The following is a 20071-nucleotide window of genomic DNA, read 5'->3' as shown; positions in this document are numbered from 1 at the left end:
AGCGGCATCAAACAACAAACATGTACAGAATCAGTCATCAAAGTGAAGAATATAAACAATGGCATTATAAAATATGATGTAAGTATACTATGTGCTAATCAATAAAGAGTGATAAATAAAACATATGTATAATCCTCACGATTATAAGTGTGATACTCAAGGCAATTAAGGAAATCATAACAAGTACCTGCAATTAAAAAAAGGTAATTGTATAATGAAATAAAGCTAAAATATATATAATATAAAATGCACAAATATAAAAAGTAGTGCATAAAGAAACAATCATGGATAAGAAATACTGGAAAGAAAAACAAGAAAGAAAGACCATAAAGGAATGGCAAATTGAGAAACCAATAAAATTATTTTAGAAAAGGTCTCAAATCAAACTCTTCATTCAGGCCATGGGGAGCTAATGTGTCTAAAGTAAAGATCCAAAAGGGTTCTCTTTTCAATAGAGAATTTATATCGCCACCCCGGCAATGAGGTTTTATGGCTTCAATACTGCAATAGCTGAGAGCAGAAACGGTATGGGCAGCTTGAGTAAAATGAATGGCAACAGAACTTTCAGTGTCATGGTTGCAAATGTTAGATCAATGTTCAGATAATCTGACTTTCAGTGGTCTAGTAGTTTTGCCTATGTAAGCCAAACCGCATGGGCATCCAAGCAAATAAATAACATTGCTGGTTTGACAAGTGATAATGCCTTTGATGTTAAAAGGTTTGCCAGAGCGGGGATGATTAAATGTGGTGGTCTTATGAGTAAAGTTGCACTGAGTGCAACAACCACATCGATAGTTGCCAGAGGGAATCTGATTTTTTTTAAAACGAGAGGGTTTTGAGATAGGGAGACAGGCCCTTACCAAAAAGATTTCTTAAGTTGGAAGGTCTTTTGTAGACTATGCAGGGTGGCGTATTGAAATATTTCAAAGTCAGATTAGAACTGATCATATGCCAATATTTTTTAATGATGGTTTCTATATCCTTATTAAAAAAAAGGAGAGTAATGGACAATACAGTTGACATTAGAAGCCGACTTTTTGGGTTTGGTGTTATGTAAGCATTCTATTTGAGAAATACCTATAAAATGTTCACGTGCTTACGTAATCCAATTGTGTTTGTATTGCCTATTTATGAAACATTTCTCAAGAGCATCTGCTTGTACTGAATAATCTTCATCAGAATGGCAGATGCAGTGTATCCTATTGAATTGGGACACAGGCAAGCTCTTCTTGAGAGCAGAGGGATGAAAGGACTGACCATGAAGAATGGTGTTTCTAGCTGTACTCTTTAGAAAAAGACTGGACTCTAATTGATTGCAATTCCTATAAACAGTGATATCCAAAAAGTTCATATACTCCATGGTGAATCAGTACTTGGTATCAGTTCAGGGTGGGTCTCAAGAAAGAATTGGGTTGCCCTTAAGCCACCTTGAAAAGGTACATTGGTATAAAGAGATTTGATATCTATAGTCACCAAAAACACTGAGCATCTGATAAAACAATGGCCTGGATCATTTTGAGGAAATCCACGGAGTCCTTCACATAAGAAGGCAAAGAAGGATCACCAAGGGTTGGAGAAAAAAATCAACGAAAATTGAAATATGTTCAGTAAGAAGGCCAGTGGCGGCTACTATAGACCGGCCAGGAGGGAAAACATCATAACGTTTGTGAATTTTAGGAAGACTGTAAATAACTGGAATAATAGGATGATTAATTAGCATAAAGCAACAACAACAAGCATTCTTGTAGTGTAAATTCTTGTTTTTCTAGAAGGAAATCTAATTTACTCTTTATGCTTAATTTGAAATCCTGGGTCGGATTTTGATGTAACTTTTTATAAAAGGTGGTGTTATTCATATGCAGAGCGGTCCACAATAACAATGGCTCCTCCCTTGTCGGCACTCTGTATCACCAGTGATTCATCTTTTTCATTTGTCTTTGGTCAAATTATTCCAAACTTTATACTTTTTTTTACTCAATAATGTCTCTCTCTACTAATTTACAATAAGTATCTAAGGAGGCGTTCCTCTTTTGAGGTGGAACAAACATACTTCTGCCTCTGAATTAAGCTCTAGATTTAATCTGTGTGAATGTGGTGCTCACCAAAGGTTCAGAGCATGGTGGCTCATAAGTGGTGACATTCCCAACAGGCACAACAGTATTAAAATTAGAAGATGATTGATCATGTTTGGTAAAGAATTCTTTCAGTCTTAATGTACAAAAAAATTTATGTAATTTATGTTTCAAAATCGTTACCATATGTGGTAGGTGCAAAAGATAAGCCTTTATTAAAAACAGAATTACAGGTATCAGGGATGGTCTTGCTTGAAAGGTTAATCACATTTTGTACCTGTGTGTGTTGTTCTTCCATGTCTGTTGCATTCTGTATAACCCTCTGCTGGTGTGAGTGCTTACCTCGCCGGCATTTCTTGTGGTGTCGGGTGGAGAGGGATCTTTTAGACTGTCCATGAATAAAAAAAGGTGAGGCAGAGGATGAGGAGGAAGAGCCACTAGTGTGATGACTGGACTCAGAGTCTATATCAGATTGATGAGATTCATTACGGCCGGTGAGTCTTTATTGAGGTCTCATGTCTGTGCACTGTCTTCTAAAGGGAGTCAGTTGTCTCCACTGATAAACTTTCCCTTGTTGATAGTTGGCAGTGTCTCTGTCAAATTTCTTCTTTTTCATGGCTGTGATGTCTGTGATGAGAAGTGCTTTGCACTGTTCACGTTCATCAGAAAGTCGTTTTAGTTTAATAGCATCAGTGATGTCATGTTCTAGTTGAACTTTCACTGAAGTAACTTTCTCGCAGACTGCAGCTAGTTTGTTAGACACTACTTGAATAGTTAAGGCCATAAGGTTGAAGGAAGATTTGTTCAGAATCTTGCTCCACCAAACAGGGGTAAGCTAGAGGAGGTGCTGGGGAAGAGGGAGGTCTGGGCTTCACTGCTCAGGATGCCACACTTGCGACCCGGTCCCGGATAAGTGGAAGAAAATGGATGGATGTATTGTTTTGATGCATGTCATGAATTGTAGAGCATCATTCATAATGCACGGCACAATGCGCCACACTACTACAACTAAGTGTTTCTATCACACACAGGTGAATGCATCACTGAGCAACTTGGAGTTCAGTATCTTGTCAAAGGATACTTTGGCATGTAGACTGGAGCAGCCAGGGATTGAAACACCAACCTTCCAATTAGTAAATGACCTGCTCTACTTTCTGATCTACAATCACATCGAAAGGACTTACCTGCATCTCACCTGCCTTCCCACTCTCCATACATGCGCTTGTCACACCATAGGGTTTCAGGGTTTCAAACTACCATCATAAATACAGAAAAGACTTATCAGCTCTTCCTTGGCCACTGCTGACAATTTGCAGTTAAAAATAGAATTAACGAAGCCTCTTTTAAATTTAACCAGTGAGTGAAAGAAAAGCGACAAAGTAAAACAAACTACACCTTCCAACCTCCTAATGTGTATTTTAAAATTTTATATCTATTAAAATAGGCCCATTATTTCTCAGAAGCTGGTACATTAAGTACCATTGCCTAAGAACACCTTGTGTGTGAATGTGAGATGCAGGCAGCATCTGACAAAACAGTAGGCACTGAAATTAAAATACATTTGAGTGAACAAATCTCAACATGATATTCTCATTATCAAAAATATGTTGCCATTGATTAGATCCTAATATTGAAATTTATTTTGGACCCTGGTATAGTGCTCTTTTGAGCACTGTACCAGATGACTTTTTTTTTAACCTAACTTCCCCATGATGTGTTGTTTTCTCCTCCTGCCAAAGGTAGCACTGCAAGTCGGCTGCATGACCCGAGGACACATATCCCCCTATGTGTGTTGTGTTTGTGTATTCTTGGATGGTGTTCTGTAACTGCAATTTCCAATGTGTGAACTTGTTCACCCACATGGCAATAAAACTTCATTCATTCATTCAAATAACATAGGCAGTACTGACAGACTTGTCAATGGACACTGCATCTTAGGTAGAGGCAGGATGTCTAAACACGACTACTAGGAGGGGAACACTGACAGGAGTCTGGCTGACTATGACACCCGGTTCAACCTCCTGCTTTCGAAAAGAGCTCTCTGCCTTGTGTGTCTTGCATGATACTGATGCATTTGAGTCTTTGGTTTCTCTTTCCATCACAACAGACAACCACTTGTGGCAGGAAAGTATGGCACAGAACTCAAAATCCCAGCCTTCTTCAGGCCAGTGCTCACAATTTCCACTTCTAGATCACCACAGACCAGAAGTTGTGCCACCGCAAGGTAATCAGTTATCACTTCTGAGGACCAGTCAAACCAATGCAAGTCGGATGAGCTAAGCTATCCGAAGCAGAGTGGTAGCGATACAGGAAGGTAGGTGAGTGCTTATACTGTGGGAAGTCTGGTCACATTGCTGCTTTCTGCATTTCTTGGCCAAAATAAAGAGCCCATCAGCCTATTTAGGCTGACTAAAGCTGGCTAGCATTAGTCAAAATCCCATCCAAAGTAAAAAAATCTCTGCTAAAATAGTTGATCAATAAGACACTTGTGAGTTACCAATCTACAGATATTCTGGCATCAGAGATTCCTTGATTCAAAGTTAGTTGCCCAGTGAATATTCCAGCAGAAAAACTTCCTTTACAAGCCACAGCCCTAAATGGGGAAACCTTAACTTTGGATCCTCACAGAACTAGCCCAGTTGATTTTGTTGTCTCAGGAAATCACCATGAAATGCTACATTAGTATGTTTTTGAAACAGATTTTTTCCAAGTCTGGGTCGGTAACTTAAAAAAAAGAAGCCGACTCCACCCAAAAACAGCACAAAAACAAATTTTTGAATGAAAATCTTTATAGATGACAAATTTAGACATTGTTGCTTGAATTTCTCATATTTATCTTCATTTTCCATAAGCATAATTAGATATATTTATTAACACTTTATTCCAAGGTAGACAAAACATTTCCCACAAACATTACAATAGCAAAAGTGGCCAGTAGGTGTCACCATTGACATGGGTGTCATCTCCACAGTAACAAAAATATTTATAAGTTGTGAGCTGTTCTTCTTAAGGTTTTCTTTCCTACATAGATAGATCAGCAGTCCTCCTCTGCTTCCTCATCTTCCACAACTACACTTAATCCTCCAAAATCTTAACAAAATTAAAAAAAAGAATTCCTAAACCATAAATGTGGGCACCTTTTCATTAGCTTTCAGTATAAATCATTCAACTAATAAAATTGAACTCATCATTAAATAAAAATATATAGGTTACGGTAATGTAACTCTCAGTCTGTATTATAATTTGACGACTTTGTATGCTCACATGCTGGCATCTTGTCAAGCACAAGGCAGGCTTGTCCTAAAGCTTTAAGGCCTGTCCTTTTTAACTCTAACAGGCATCATAAAGCCTCAATTGTATTTTCTGTGTACGCCGGTCCACTAGAGTCCACTTGGTTCTGAATGATGTAACGTCATCAGACAGTGAGTGTGATGGTCTGTGTGCCTGCCAAGTTTTTGACCACGCAAAATATAACGGGAAGGATTACTTGACAGTGGTGATTCCAGCTGTCCATGTCTATGTTGGCAGGTTTTAGTTACAAAGTGAACAGTTAAGGAAAACTCATGAGGAGTTAACTGAGATTGTGGATGAAGGTATGAGGATGTATGACTGTTTTTCTATACAATCTGGCTTTTTTTGCAGCTCAAGGGTGGCCATTAGTTTGAAAGTTTAAGACTCTTCATCACTTTTCACAGACTATTCAAGTGTTTGACTGCCCAAGACAAATTACCCCTATTTGTGAGATAACTTCTTTAATATTTTGGACTATTTTTGGTTTGAGAGTGACAATTAATTTTGGCCCTGTTGGTTTTGCCTTAAAGAGGAGAATATAAATGAAAAGATTCTCTAAGAATTTACTAAAGCCATTAATCTGGCAACATTTTTTTAATTCAGGTGTGTGGCTATGTGTAGCCAAAATTACTGATTTTGTTTGAGGACTCTATGGGAACAGAGTTTGTTGAGAGAAATGTTTGTATAGCTGAAATTCCAACATTCAACTTGTCATGGTCCTGGGCTGATGGCCCATTGTTTTATGTTCTTGTATAGTTCTGTTTTATTATGATTTCTGTCTTCCTGTGCTTATGTGCTGTCCTTAGGTGTTTAGTCTAGGTGTACTATGTCAGGTGTCAAGTTACTTCCTGTTTTATTTTGGTAGGTTCTTGGTCTGTGTGCTTTGGGTTTAGTTTATTTCCTGTACTTCCCTCCCAGCTGTTTTCCATTTGTTCATTACCTTCTGTGTATTTAAGTCTTGTGTTTTCCATGCTTGTTGTCACGTCATTGGTTGTTGTCCGCTGTCCTATGCTTAGTCGTGTTAGTCCTAGTGAGTGAAGTCTAGTCTGTTTCACGTCTCTCCCCTGTCTGGTATATTCTGGGGAGAGCTCATGTTTAGTCTGTAGTGTGTTTGTATTAAATATTGGTAAATAAACGTGTGAGCTATTACACCCCTCCTGGAGTCTGCATTTTGGGGTCCTCCTTCCTGCCTATGCAGCGGCCAGCCGTGACACAACTAAAGTTTTCTGTGATGTCCTGAGCCCATAGTCAGTGCTGTTGCAAAGATCCTGTGTTCAGCTGCAGCTGAAACACTAAAATCTATGCCACAGTTCCAAAAAAACAGGAGGCTGGTTTTGGTCTGCTTTTAACAAAAAAAAATCCTCACTGTAAATACTATTTACTAGAAAAATCTAGACTCTTGCATAGAGACCCGAAAGGTTAGGAATATATGCACATTGTTAGTGTACAAGAACAGAAAAGGGGTTACTGATATCAAAAGGCTTAGTGGGTTCCAACTTTGTCCAAATTTTCAGAAAGAAGATGCATATCAAATGTGCAAAGATAATATCACCTAGCCTCTCTTATAGGACTCTGGAGCTGAATCATCAAAGAATAGCAGAGAGCAGTAAATGTTGCTCTGAAATCTATGATTTATTAGCAGTGCTTTTGTGGGACATTCTCAACAGTGGTTCATTCACAGAGCTCACAGCAAGCATAACACTAGATAGGGATTTGAAAAATGTTTCAGAATTTTTGGGGTGAGCATAAGGAACACTTCCCCATCCACTGTAATTTAAGACATATGTATCAAGATATCTATTTGCCAAATGATCCTAGTAGTTTTTTTGTAAAACTAGAAAACATTTCTGTGTAAAGTGAGAAAAAAAATATTTAAATCATAGTACGGGTAGTAATAGATTTGGCAATAGGATATCAGGGTAGATAAGAGAACTGCATTATTAAATGATGAGTTTGGCCTCCAACTGTTATGAAAAAGCATAAATGCATTATTTTTGAAATCCTGGTCTTGTTTCATTTTCTGTTATGCAAAGAACTTCTGCCCCTACCCAAAAGCTCAAAATCAGTTATTGTTTAGTTCAAGTCAAGACAAGATAAAAGTGAGTCTTTGGTCAACAAGATGTATCTAGAGGAAGTAGAAGTTGTAAGAACAGGTTTGCATAGATGAAATGGTGGAAATCCTCTGTTACTCTGTGTGGCTTTCCTGCAGTTTCTACAGGAGCATGAGTCCACTGCCACCTGCATGAACAGACCTCCTGTGGTGGAGCTTGGTTGGAATAGGCTGGCATTAATACAGCACTTTTGTAGTCTTACAGCAACTGGTCACAGCAGATGACCCCCCCTCCCTGAGCCTGGTTCTGCTGCAGGTTTCTTCCTGTTAAAAGGGAGTTTTTCCTTCCCACTGCCACCAAGTGCTGCTCACAGGGGGTCGTTTTGACTGTTGGGTTTTCTCTGTATTATTGTAGGGTCTACAATACAATACCTACAATATAAAGGTGACTGTTGTGATTTGGCGCTATATAAATAGAATTGAATTGAATTGAATTGAATTGAATTGAATTGAATTGAATTGAATTGAACAGTGATGGCATAGTTACCTTGAAGAAGTAATCCGATTACTGATTACTCCTTTAAAAATTAACTTAGCTACTTTATTTATTACCTAATTTTAGAAGTAACTAAGTTAGATTACAACTTACTTTAGTAGTTACATTCAACAGCTGCCGGTGTTGTGCCAAAAAGTGATTTCTGTGGTATTTGCCATAAAGTGACTGCCTGTATTTAAACGGCTGTAAATGACTTGTTGACCTATATCCTGTGAAACGTGTCAAACATATCTGTCATGAATGATATCAGGTCACTTTGAGTGAGAAACAGCATTTCTATCACAAGGTAGAAGCTACAATCAGTTTCTGGCAAAGTGACTTTTATATATTCGTTTTATTTATGTAATTGATATTAAAAATGTCTTTTTAAACAGAAATCTGGCTCAGACGGCTGCAGAAATAAGAACAAATATAACATCACAGATCTATAAAGATATTTGAAGTGACCAAAAAGCTCTGGATTGATTATAATGTAGGTACAATAACACAGACTCCTAAAGATGGTTGAAAAACAGGTTATTTCTGCATTTTATATATAAGCCCTTCATAAATCATGTTGACTGCACTCTATTTACCAATAAAAGCAAAGACATTACACATAAAAGCACATAGAAACATCGGAATCACTTTATGGCAGACGATCACTTTTTGGCACAACACCATCAGCACTCCCCCCCCACTGCCTCAACATAGAAATGACAACCACGAAACGAGGGTGAGTCAGCCGAGTCAGCTCTCCCTCACTTACTGGTTTGTACCGAAGTCCAGCTTTTGTTGTTTGGCTGCAGCTCTCTGCTTCAGACCACAACTAACCTTGATGTTTTCATCTCTAGCTGACACAAACTAGTGTCAAAATAGTGCCTATATTTCCAGCTAGAAAACACGCATTTCTCTCCTCCCTTCACTGTTTACGTTTGTATCGCTGTGTGTTATTGTTGTCCTCATGATGAAAGCAGGACTTAACTGTCGCATCGGCCAGACGTCACTCCCCGAGATACAAGAAGAAAGCAAAAATATATCTTTGTACTGAGGAAAATGACAAAAATAGTAACGTACAATGAATTGGATAAGTTACTTTAATCTGATTACTGGATTGCAAATAGTAACGCATTAGATTACTCGTTACTGAAAAAAGTAGTCATATTAGAGTAACTGACATCACTGGTCATGAAGCCAGGTTTCAGTAAGAAGCATAAAGTCCAATGATATTAATAATCTGATCTGATATTAAGAAGTGCAAGTTTTAAATTGCAGGGAGTGATAGAAGTATTAGTGGATTGGGACAGGGAACAATTATTAATGTGTACAAGAGCAGAAAGTCTTTGATGTCCGCTTACTGGCTGGCTGTTGGTCACTGGTCTGCTGTTAATTATTACTTTAATTTGAGAAAGTTGTTTGGGAAAGTTATATAGTGATGTATTACTAATTGTAGACCGTGAAGAGTTCAAAATATCAGAGTTACTTGGATTTATGTTATAAGATGAAGAGCTTCAAATATGAGAATTTATAATGTTTACACAGGGTCCTATCTCCACATGAGAGGCAGTTGGAATAAGCAGGGATCAATTAGGGCTGGCATTAGGACACAGGAGTAACTGAGTGGAATACCACTTCAAGTTTGTGTGGATGTATGCCATCGTATCTGAATAACTGACTGGGTTCCCAGAAGAGACTTAAGATTTTCTTCCTCGTATCTCCTCCCCCTGGTTGACAATTCAGTGCTCAAAAGGAGCTAGTGTGGAACAGGTCCACACTTTTGGTTTGGCTCTGAACCTGGGCCAGGAATTCTCATCGTGACTGGATCTGGATGCTTGCTGAAGGTCTGAGTCATGGAATTGTGGTGTTGTCTTGACTGCAGGAGGCCTCTGCAGCCAGGTAGTGCCGCAGGAGTTCATTCTCTCACATTCGGTAGAGGTTGGAAATCCAACTTTCTAGTTGGGCTATTTTCAGGCTGAGTTGAAGACACCCAGAGCAACCAGAAGGAGTGGTGAGTGGTGGCACTGGTGACAGCTTCTAAATTTGTGGAAAGTGGAAATGTTTCTAAACTTAAAGTGGAAAACTCTTTGTTTTTTTTTCTTGGACTACTAGAGTAGCTTTTCAAAAAAAATACTTATTTTCTTATCCTGGGCTGTGAGCCTGAGATGACTTTAAAAGAATATCAACACCCACCACCACCCTCTTATTGATGTAAAAAATATTAAAACAGAGCATTTAAAGCAATCTGAAGCCTGAGCTTTTGGATTACAGGGATATCTTGGACATACAGGGGTGGCTGTAGTTCAGGAGGTAGAACTACAGCCACTGGTCGGAAGGTTGGTGGTTTGATTCTTGGCTACTCCGGCCTTGCGTGCCAAAGTGTCCTTGGGCAATATACTGGACCCCAAGTTGCTCTTCAATGTGACCGTCAGAATGTGAATGTTAGATGGAAAGCACTTTGAAATAGAAAATAGTGCGTGTGTGAATGAGTAAATGCAAACATGTTGTATAAAGCGCATGGAGTGCTCAGCTAGAGTAGAAAACTGTTATATAAGAACTAGTCCATTTACCAGTCCATATGTTGACCTCGTTATTTGAAACTTTAGCCATGTGTAATATCAACACCCACCACCGGAACAGTATAGAGAATAGAGAACAGAAGTCAAGTAAAAGTATAAGTGCATTTTAATGAGTAAACATGTTCAATAACCAGCCAAAATAAGTGTGATTATGATTTTTTTGTTTTAATTAAGCAGCTAATTGGCAAACCCTAAAAACATGGTAGCTGTTCACAAGATAAAGATTAAAAAAAAAATGTCTGTTTTTGCTGATCAGTGAGAAAGACTTCCACAGAACACTCAAAAGAAGCACAGAATATGGGAGCCTATCATGAAAGGGGCTTTGCAGACATTCATTGTAAGAGCCTTCCACAGAAACCAGCAGCAAAGATAGGAAAGCATCAGTCAGATACCTCTGGTTTGTTTCAATTTTGGTGTAATTTCCAGTGATTTTTTTTTAAGCTTTTTCAGTCTAATTAATACTTTTGTCATTTCAGTAATCACAAATATAAGAATGTGTGATGACACAAAAGCAGTCACACAGACTGGGAACTGAAAGTGTTACTTAATGATACTTTTACAGTTAAGTGCACAGGTTTTTGAACAATTACACATTTTTAAAATTTTATCTCTGTAAATCACCACTCTGGATTTTAAATCAATTTGAAATCAAATATTCAAGATGTGACTGAAGTGCAAACTTTCAGGCAAGAATTCTGCAATCCACTTTAGTCGTCTTATATGGCGTTTCATATAGTTCACTGTTGCTGAGCTGGCCAGGTCCCTTGCTTTTATCCCAGATTATTGATCTGGCCACCCCTAAAGATTTTGCTGTCCCTGTGTTAGGTTCATTTTGGTTTTTCAGCTGAATCAGTGCCTTGTATTAACATAACAAACTAAAGTAGACAGAGCTTTTGCAAAAGTGTCCCCTCACCCCCCAAAATCTGGAACTCACCCTCTGAGATTGAGAGCTCTGGACTCAGTGATGCCTTTTTTAGACTTCCATTCTTTTTTTAATTTTATCATCTGCTATTTTATTGTGAAGAACTTTGTGATTTTTATCTTGAAAAGGTGCTATAGAAATCAAATATTACGTTACTTTGACCTTCAGATCAATCTATTTAACTTGAAGGAGAGGTCAGAGGTCAAATGTGACATGATATTTTAAATCTTTATATGATACTTTCTATATGTTAACAATACACCCCACTTGTAAGAATTATAGTTTCTAAGTTATAAGGTTTTTTGTCAATTTCTGACCAATAAAGAATTACATTGACCTTAAAGATCTTGGTGGATGTAAGGCAAATTTTTATGGATTGTTAACACGACCCCACTCTACACCCTACAAAGTTTTATGAGAATCCATTCAAAACTTTATGAGCTAACTTGTTTACAGACAGAATAACATGCATACACACATGCAAACGCAACCAAAAACATAACCTCCTTGTTGGAGGTGGTAGTAGTATTAGCAGTAGTAGTAGTAGTAGTAGTAGTAGTAATTTTAAAGATGTGTGTTTGTAAAGTACAAACAAATCCAGGTATGAAAATACTGATGAATCTGAAACTGGGTGTGAAGTGTTCATACCCATGTTTCCGGACAGATTTGTGCATGCACACTGTTAGTTATTGAGACTCATTGCTACTCAAAAAACTCAGATCCAGGTTTTAATATACCGCACTTATCCTTTAGCTGTTGGTGGTGAGCAGTTTGGATGATGACACAAGTTACAGATATTACCAATTGATGCTATGTCTTTATAAGGGTCTTACATCTTTTTAAGGTCTTTGGTTACAGTATGTCACTAAATCGTGTCTTTTCTCCCATATTTTGTGATTTTTCATGGCCTCTCTATGCTCTCCTTTTTCCCCCTTCCCTTTCTCTTAACCCCCCAACCAGCTGCAGCCAATGGCTGCCCCTCCCTGAGTTCAGTCTTGTTGAAGATCTCTTCCTACTGAAAAGAAATTCTTCTGTCACATCATTAAGAAGTGATGTTCATAGGGGATTGATTGCATGTTGGGGGTATTCTCTTTAATATTGTGAAGTTAAGTAAAATTTTATTTTTATAGCACCTCTCAAGACAAATATCAGAAAATGCTTCACAACATAACAGCAGAGCACAACAGGTGAAAAATAGGGGGTCTTTACCTTTAAATACAAAGCACGTCCAGGCAAGAACTGGTGTGAATTGGTGCTATAAAAATACAATGTAACTGAATTGAAAATACTGCAGCTCAAAGGAATTAGAAGTGTACAAATTTCAAACATAAAACAGTTTGTATTTGTTGTCGATGTTTGCCATTTCTCATGTTTACAACTCCTTTTCACCTTGACAAATCATCTTGTCCATTACACCTGCCATTACACAGGCTGCTGTACTTTCATTGTTAAACATTTCTGCTGTCAGTGTTACTATAACCCATGTCTTCCACCATTCAGTCATAATGTGTCACTCACCTTGTACAGTCCCACAGTAGTTGGGCTGCACACCATGTAGAGCAGAGTCTGTCTTGGCTGAACGTTGGTGTCGCAGCAGCTGGTGTTTAAGACCGGAGAATGACTGGGATGGGTCTTGTTCACCAACAGGCTGGATAAACAGGCTGTCCTCCCCAATCTGGATAAACCCAGTCTGTGCAGACATACACAACATGAAATTATGATGACTGCCCTGGGAAACCTTGTAAATGGACAGTGTTTATTATAAATGTAACCAAAAATACAACATAGTGAAAATACAATAAGTACTACATTTGAGAGTGATATATTTTTCACTAAATACAGATGCAAACAATGTAGATTTTATTTTTTATTTTATTTTATTTTATTTTATTTTTGCACTGTTTAAATAATTGCAAAGCATATGCTCACATTTCTAAGTCCTTTTAACATTTTGCTATAATTTTAATGTTTGGCTAGTGGTTTGTTACAACAATCCTGTCCCACAATCAGCCTGTGCATGAGGTTAAGAGATATCAGCAAAGTGCTGCTAGTACTTAGACAGACAGACACTCTATGAACACTGGATAATATAAAATTTGAAGAACTTTTAAAGTATCCTCAAGTGCAGTCACAAAGACCGTCAAATGTTATGATGAAACTGGCTGTTATCAGGACCGCTCCAAGGAAGGAAGACCAAGAGTTACCTCCGTTGCACGGGATACGTTCATCAGTTACCAGGATCAGAGAGTTAACAGCACCCCAGATAAGAGCCTACCTAAATGCTTCACAGAGTTCAAGTAGCACACACATCTCAACATCAACTGCTCAGAGAAGACTGCGTGAATCTGGACTTTATGGTTGAATTGCTGAAAAGAAGACACTTCTAAAGAAGCACAAGAAGAGGAAGAAAATGGCTTGGTCCAAGGAACACAAGGAATTTGTGCTGAATTATTTTACTGAGATTAACACACAAACTAATATTGAAAACAAGTGACTGTAAAAATTATGACATATGTGCTATTTTTATATTTTTTGTTTCCTAAAAGCATTTTAAATACACTTACAAAAATCATAGTTTTTGTTTCCTGCACTGCACATATGGTGTCTGTCAAATGTCTTGTTAGGAAAGGAAGACAGTGGAATTACATGTGATATATGCATTTAAAACAAACAAACAAACAAACAGATTTTATAACAGGTTTGCAGAGCAACTTGTGCACAACTTGCACTTACTTTACATTTATTAAGAATGCAGATAAATGTAATATACTGAATGTAAAAGGGCAATGACACAGGTTAACAAGCAGGTTAAAGTGTTGTTATAGTAAAGTCAGTGAGCAAGTGTCTGATGGTCTCACTTGTACAATATGCATTTATGGTGTTAATTTGAACATCCTATGTCACATTGTTCTCGAATTATTATTATTATTAGTAGTAGTAGTAGTAATATTGTTAAGATTTTCAGAAAACTTGACCTCTGGCTTTTACCTTCAGGTCAAAGATGCAGGGGTTTAAACTTGTCCAAGATGTTTAGTAGATGCACCTATGGCATGAATTTGAACATCCTAGGTGAGATCATTCTTGAGTTATGGCAAATGTTAAAGTTTTTGTGGAACTTGACCTCTGACCTTTATCTTCATGTCAAGGTTGCCAAGATTCAAATTCATCCAAGATTTTTAGTAGATGAAAATTTACATCTATTGTGTCAATTTGAACATTTTGGGTGAGATTGTTCGAGTTATTGTCATGGTCCTGGGCTGTGCCCAGTGTTTTTGTGTTTGTGGTTCAGGTTTGTCAAGTTGTCGTGTCTTAGTCTTGGTGTCCACTTCCTGTTTTATTTTGGTAAAGTCTTGTTTCTTGAGCAGTGTATTTAGATTTGCTTCCCATTGTCTCATCAGTCATTGTGTTCAGCTGTGTTACCTGCTGTTTCCACTTTCCCTCGTTATCCCCTGGTGTATTTAAGTCCTGTGTTTTCTCTGCTTGTTGTTGTGTTGTTGTTTGGTTATGTTGGCGCATTTGTGTGTTGCTTTGCTTGTTTTTGATTTTTGCTCTTCATCTGGCACAAGGATTTTTGTTTTACAATAAACGGTTTTAAGTTATGTTAGTTTCCAGAGTCCTGCATATGGGTCCATCTCCGCCTCTCACATCAGCCAACATGACATACCGTGTTTTCAGAAGGTTGCCAAGATTTAAACTCATCCAAGATTTTTAATAGATGAATAAATGTTGTGAATTTGAACACTCTAGGTCACATTGTTCTTGATTTATGGTCACGTTTTTGTGGAACAGACACCACCGACACAAAGGATATGACAATAGTCCGACTTTTTCTTTGAAACAACTGAGCTAAAAACAGCTTCTTCAGCCTAGCATACACTGTGAGATTTTGGTATGTCTGCAACATGAAAGAACTTGCAATCAAAGATATAGTATTCTGGCACAAAATTCTAACAAATTTAGGACGACCATCTCATAATATGACTGCTACTCTCACCTACTAACCTCTTATCTATTAACCAGCCAATACAAATGCAACATGACATGACACGAGCACTTGTAAAAAAAAAAAAAAAAAAAAAAGCCAAAACAAACCCCAACTGGATAGATGGAGGTAAAAATATAAAAGAATGTTTGGTTGGAATGTCCAACCAAGAAAAAATCTCAGGATGTGTTCTCCAGCTGATGACAGTGTCGAGGGCATGTCATCAAAACAAAAAGCAAAGGAATAACAGACCCAAGCATTTTTATTATACAGTCTACAGTGATCAAACTTGATGTCCTACCTAAGTTTATTAGATCCGATCTGATAAAGTGCACCATGAGTAGGCACCTTAAAACCATAAATTCAGAAAAGCTGAAAGAACAATGTCATCTGCACAGAGATGGATTCAAAACAGAAGCTGCCATTCAAGAGAAACATCAAACATCAAAAATATAATGTGGTGCTGGCAGAGAAGGAACTCCCAAACTGCCAAAAACTGTCCATGAGTGTTGGAACACAGGTAACAAGTCTTTGTCTCTGTCTTAACCAGGTTGTGAACAAGAATCTTATTTTTTGTCTAGTTTAGCTATGAGACTACAACAGAGGTTGGGTTTAGGTTACGGAAAACAAAGCTCATTGAAACTTGAAATTTTATTTAAGTTTGTGAGGCACTTAAATGGAGGACGGTTCTATATTTGTGCTTTCTAAGATAATTAAAAGCACACAGCTTAAATGTTCTAGGTGGCTTTGTAATACAACAGCATTCCAAAAAGTTACTCAAATAACCACTTCTGAGGAGGTATGCAGAAAAGCAACTCTGAACGGACACAGTGTTGAACCTTGGAGCAGATGTGCATATCAGGTGCCACTTGGTCAGCTAAAAACAGTAAACAGGCTACAATGTGCACAGGCTCATCAAAATTGGACAACAGAAAATTGGAAAAACATTTCTTGGTCTGATGAGTTGATTTCTGTTGCAAGGGTCCATCCTTTCTTGTACCAAAGGTTCCTGGCAGTGGGTGGTGTAATGGTGAGGGGGATCATTTCTTGGCACACTTTGGGCCCCTCAGTGCTGTCACAGTCCTGGGTCTTTGACCCAGCGTTTTGAGTTGTGGATTGTTAAATTCATCTTTATTTAACATTTTGAGTCTGAGTTATAAGTTCCAGTTTGTACTTATCGTTTGACTTTTGTTGTTTGCTTTAGTCTATAGCTTTCTGTTTTTCTATTCTTCATGTCTTTGTTGTTTGGTTTATTGTTTCAGTTTAATATTTATGTTCCTTATTTATTCCTGCCTCCCGTGTTCCCCGTGCCTTCTTATTAATTTCTGTCTCTGTTAGTGATGTCCAGTTACTTCCTGTTATTTTGATAGCCATGTGTTCTTTGTGTCTTGATTTAGACTACATCCCCATTTCTCATTAGTTCCCCGGGTGTCTCATCACCCCTGTATTTGAACCCTCAGTCTGCTTGTGTTTGCTTGACATGTCATACTGACTGTTTGTTCTGTTTGGATTCCTCCTGTTTGGAATTATGGAGTTGGTTTTCTGCTGCCTGTAGGACTTCAGCTACACAAAATGTGTTTTGTTGTTGTTTATTCACTCCACCACACACGTCTGCATTTGGGTCTAGAAACCAACACATTCCACATATGACAAATACCAACTTAGTATAGTTTAAATGCCACAGTCAAACTGACGATTGACTATATTTCCCCTTTATGACCACAGTGTACACATCTTCTGATGGCTTCTTTCAGCAATATGGTATTGTGGAAAAGTCTTGAGCCACCCCTCATTGTGGCAGCAAATTGAGAAACTGGTGAGTTGATGTATTGAAACATGCAAACATACATACAGTATATGAGGCAAAAACTGAGCTTGGACAATTCAAACGAGCTTGGAAATCAATATTTGGTATGACTATATTTATTTTCTACACAGCCTGAACTCTTGAGCTTCTGTCATGGTCCTGAGTCTTTGACCCAGTGTTTCTGTTCTTTGACTATCAAGTCCTGCTTATTATTAAATGTCTTCAGATTCTTATTTTGCTTATTGTTTAGCTTTTCACCCCTGTGTTTTACCTCAGTGCTGTTGGTTTTGTGCATTTAGTTCCAGTTATTGTTGTGTTTATCATTTTGCCTGCCTTTTCTTATGTGGCTATATGTTTAGTTGTGTGTCTGTGTTCCCCTGTTTAGTTATTGCTTCTTGCTTCCTGTTTTATTTTGGTGCATTTGTCTCTTGTGCGTTGTGTTTAATTTGACTTCCTACCCTGCATCACTGTGTTGTCTATGCCTGTGTTTGTTTGCCCTGGGGTCTCCACTTCAGTCACTTGTGTGTATAATTAGCCTTAGTGTGCCTGTGTTCTCTGGTTGTGCTGTAGCAGTGCCACTTATTTTGTCCTCAACTTGTCTCTCCCTCAATTTATTTTAAGGACACACTGCACATCATGCTGAGACATGCACATTTTTCACCTTTGTGAATCACCTTGTTGGTGCAAAGATGCTATTTTATACCATAACACTGTGTTATTTTGGAGATTTGATTAAAAAAGTGGGAGCACATTGTATGTTTATGACAGTTACTAGCAGACATGCTTTTAAGACTGCTAGTAAAGTTTCATTCATAGGTCAGTATGAAGTGGCTTAAACAAAAAAGCATTCCTCTGAAAATGGCCCTTTTACAAAGACTGGAATGAAAATGAGTGGAAAACGCAGCCAAATTCCAAAGAAAAAACTCCAGAAATCCCAAAGAACTATTGCTGATTTGGTGGTACCTATACAAAACAGTACTGAGAATTGAAAAGTAGCCTAACTATCTACACTGGAGAGTTGCATTGATATCAGTAGATTATGTACATAAGACAATCCAATTTAATTTGGAATATTACATAACTGCTACAAGCATGTGATTGTTTTTCTCTGTTTAGAGTGGCTTCACATCAATGAGAAAGTGAATAAATAAAGTTTAGGTTTTAGTAAACACAATGCACACAATGCATCCACTATAAACAGGCCTCCTCTGACTATAGCAGTGTGGTATGCCATAAAGTAGAGAACTCAGACTGTTCCTGTTTGTGCAGACATTCCACTCCCAGCTGAACCTCTGGACTAACAAATGCTGTCAGCCAGCAGAATGTGGACTGGAGGATGGATTAAAGCTTTTCTTCAGCTCCACAAACATGTGGATATGATCCTATTCATAGGAATTAGCTGGAGAGTAAGTCTATCACGACTATGTTAAGATTGCTACAGTTGGAGGAATCTGAGGTTCTCTAAAATCCTCTCCATCCTTAACTGGAAGACTGATTTAATCTCCCAAGCGCGGCAATGAACCAAGTGAGAAATGGGTTGGGTGGAGTTATATCATCACTGTGAGAAAATCCAAATTTTAGATCTGCTGCTCCTTTCCATATTTTCTGTACATTATTACACTGAGATACAACTTGTTTATATGATAGAATACTGTTATATTTATACTGCTGGAATAACCCAGGGTCCCCACACACAAAAAAATAAACTTCCATCTTGGTTTTGGTTAAGTCTGGTATTAGGCCAAGCTTCAGCTGCTGCTGCAGACATTAGTTACCTGATACATGGGTAAAGTTTAACTAACACCACTTTAAAATCTTATCTACAGAAGGATAGAGTGAAGAATGGTGGACAGCAACTGTGTACAGTTACATCATCCCTGTGTGTGTGTGTGTGTGTGTGTGTGTGTGCGTGTGTGTGCGTGCGTGTGTGTGTGGCCTTGTCCACATGTACACAGGATTTTTTTTTTTTTTTTTACAACACCCATCACCAATGTGGATATTCTTCTGCCATTAATGAAAATATAAAATAAATTTAGAAGTCTGGATAACATTACAGCTCCATTTCATAACAGGAAACCCTTCAGCAGACATCTTCTGCAAAACTATTTTGCCCTCATTTGGAGGCCTTGTCCTAAACTTTTAGTCAAATACTTTTAGTCACCCCTGGGTTAGTAAAAGATATAATACAAATTCCAGCAAAAATACAACTTCAATATTAGCAATACTAATTAAATTTAAAACAAAAAGTTTTAGGCATGCTGTAAGACACTGATATTCTGTGATTATCTTTCACATTTCTACAAATATGTTTTGGTAACCACATACTAGAACAGACAAAAATTTTCCATGGTAAACAAATTAGAGAAAGTACATACTGCACTATTGTACAAGGGTGCATACTACACAATGTCTTACTATTTATATAATCTATAACAATAACCCAGATATAACGCATACTTGCAAAGTATTCACATCTTATTCTAATTGTGTGTACAGGAACAGGGTTACATAATGCACCCATACAACATAATCTACGGATATCAATGCATTATGTATAACATCGCTATAATCATAAGGCAACCATGTTGCCAACCACAAGTTGGCATCACAGGCTTTCTAAATTCTATCATTAAACATGTTATATATGACTTTATTAAGTAAGACTAAACATTTATTTCCATGTTTATAAATGAATTAAGTAGTAGTTTTTCACACCCAAACAACTCTGATAATCTTAAATTATACTCACATCAGTATTTTTGAATATTTATATGTAAATAATTGATAGGCAGAAAGGGCTAAACTAGAGTTATTGGCCAATCTTTTAATCACAAAA

The 20071-nt window shown here is 37.7% G+C and overlaps 1 protein-coding gene across 1 annotated transcript in view; it reads right to left on the bottom strand.

Annotated features, from left to right (window-relative positions):
- Positions 1-20071, bottom strand: part of adamts17 (ADAM metallopeptidase with thrombospondin type 1 motif, 17) — a 182014-nt gene that overhangs the window by 154416 nt on the left and 7527 nt on the right. The window contains exon 3 of the mRNA XM_030724178.1: positions 12965-13136. Within this exon, the coding sequence (XP_030580038.1) occupies positions 12965-13136 (172 nt within the window). The remainder of the gene's footprint in view (positions 1-12964; positions 13137-20071) is intronic.

This window comes from Archocentrus centrarchus, unplaced genomic scaffold (genome assembly GCF_007364275.1).
Source record: "Archocentrus centrarchus isolate MPI-CPG fArcCen1 unplaced genomic scaffold, fArcCen1 scaffold_32_ctg1, whole genome shotgun sequence".
In the NCBI taxonomy this organism is placed as follows: Eukaryota; Metazoa; Chordata; class Actinopteri; order Cichliformes; family Cichlidae; genus Archocentrus; species Archocentrus centrarchus.
Note: the sequence above shows the minus strand (reverse complement) of the source record. Positions and strands in the feature narration are given on the sequence as shown.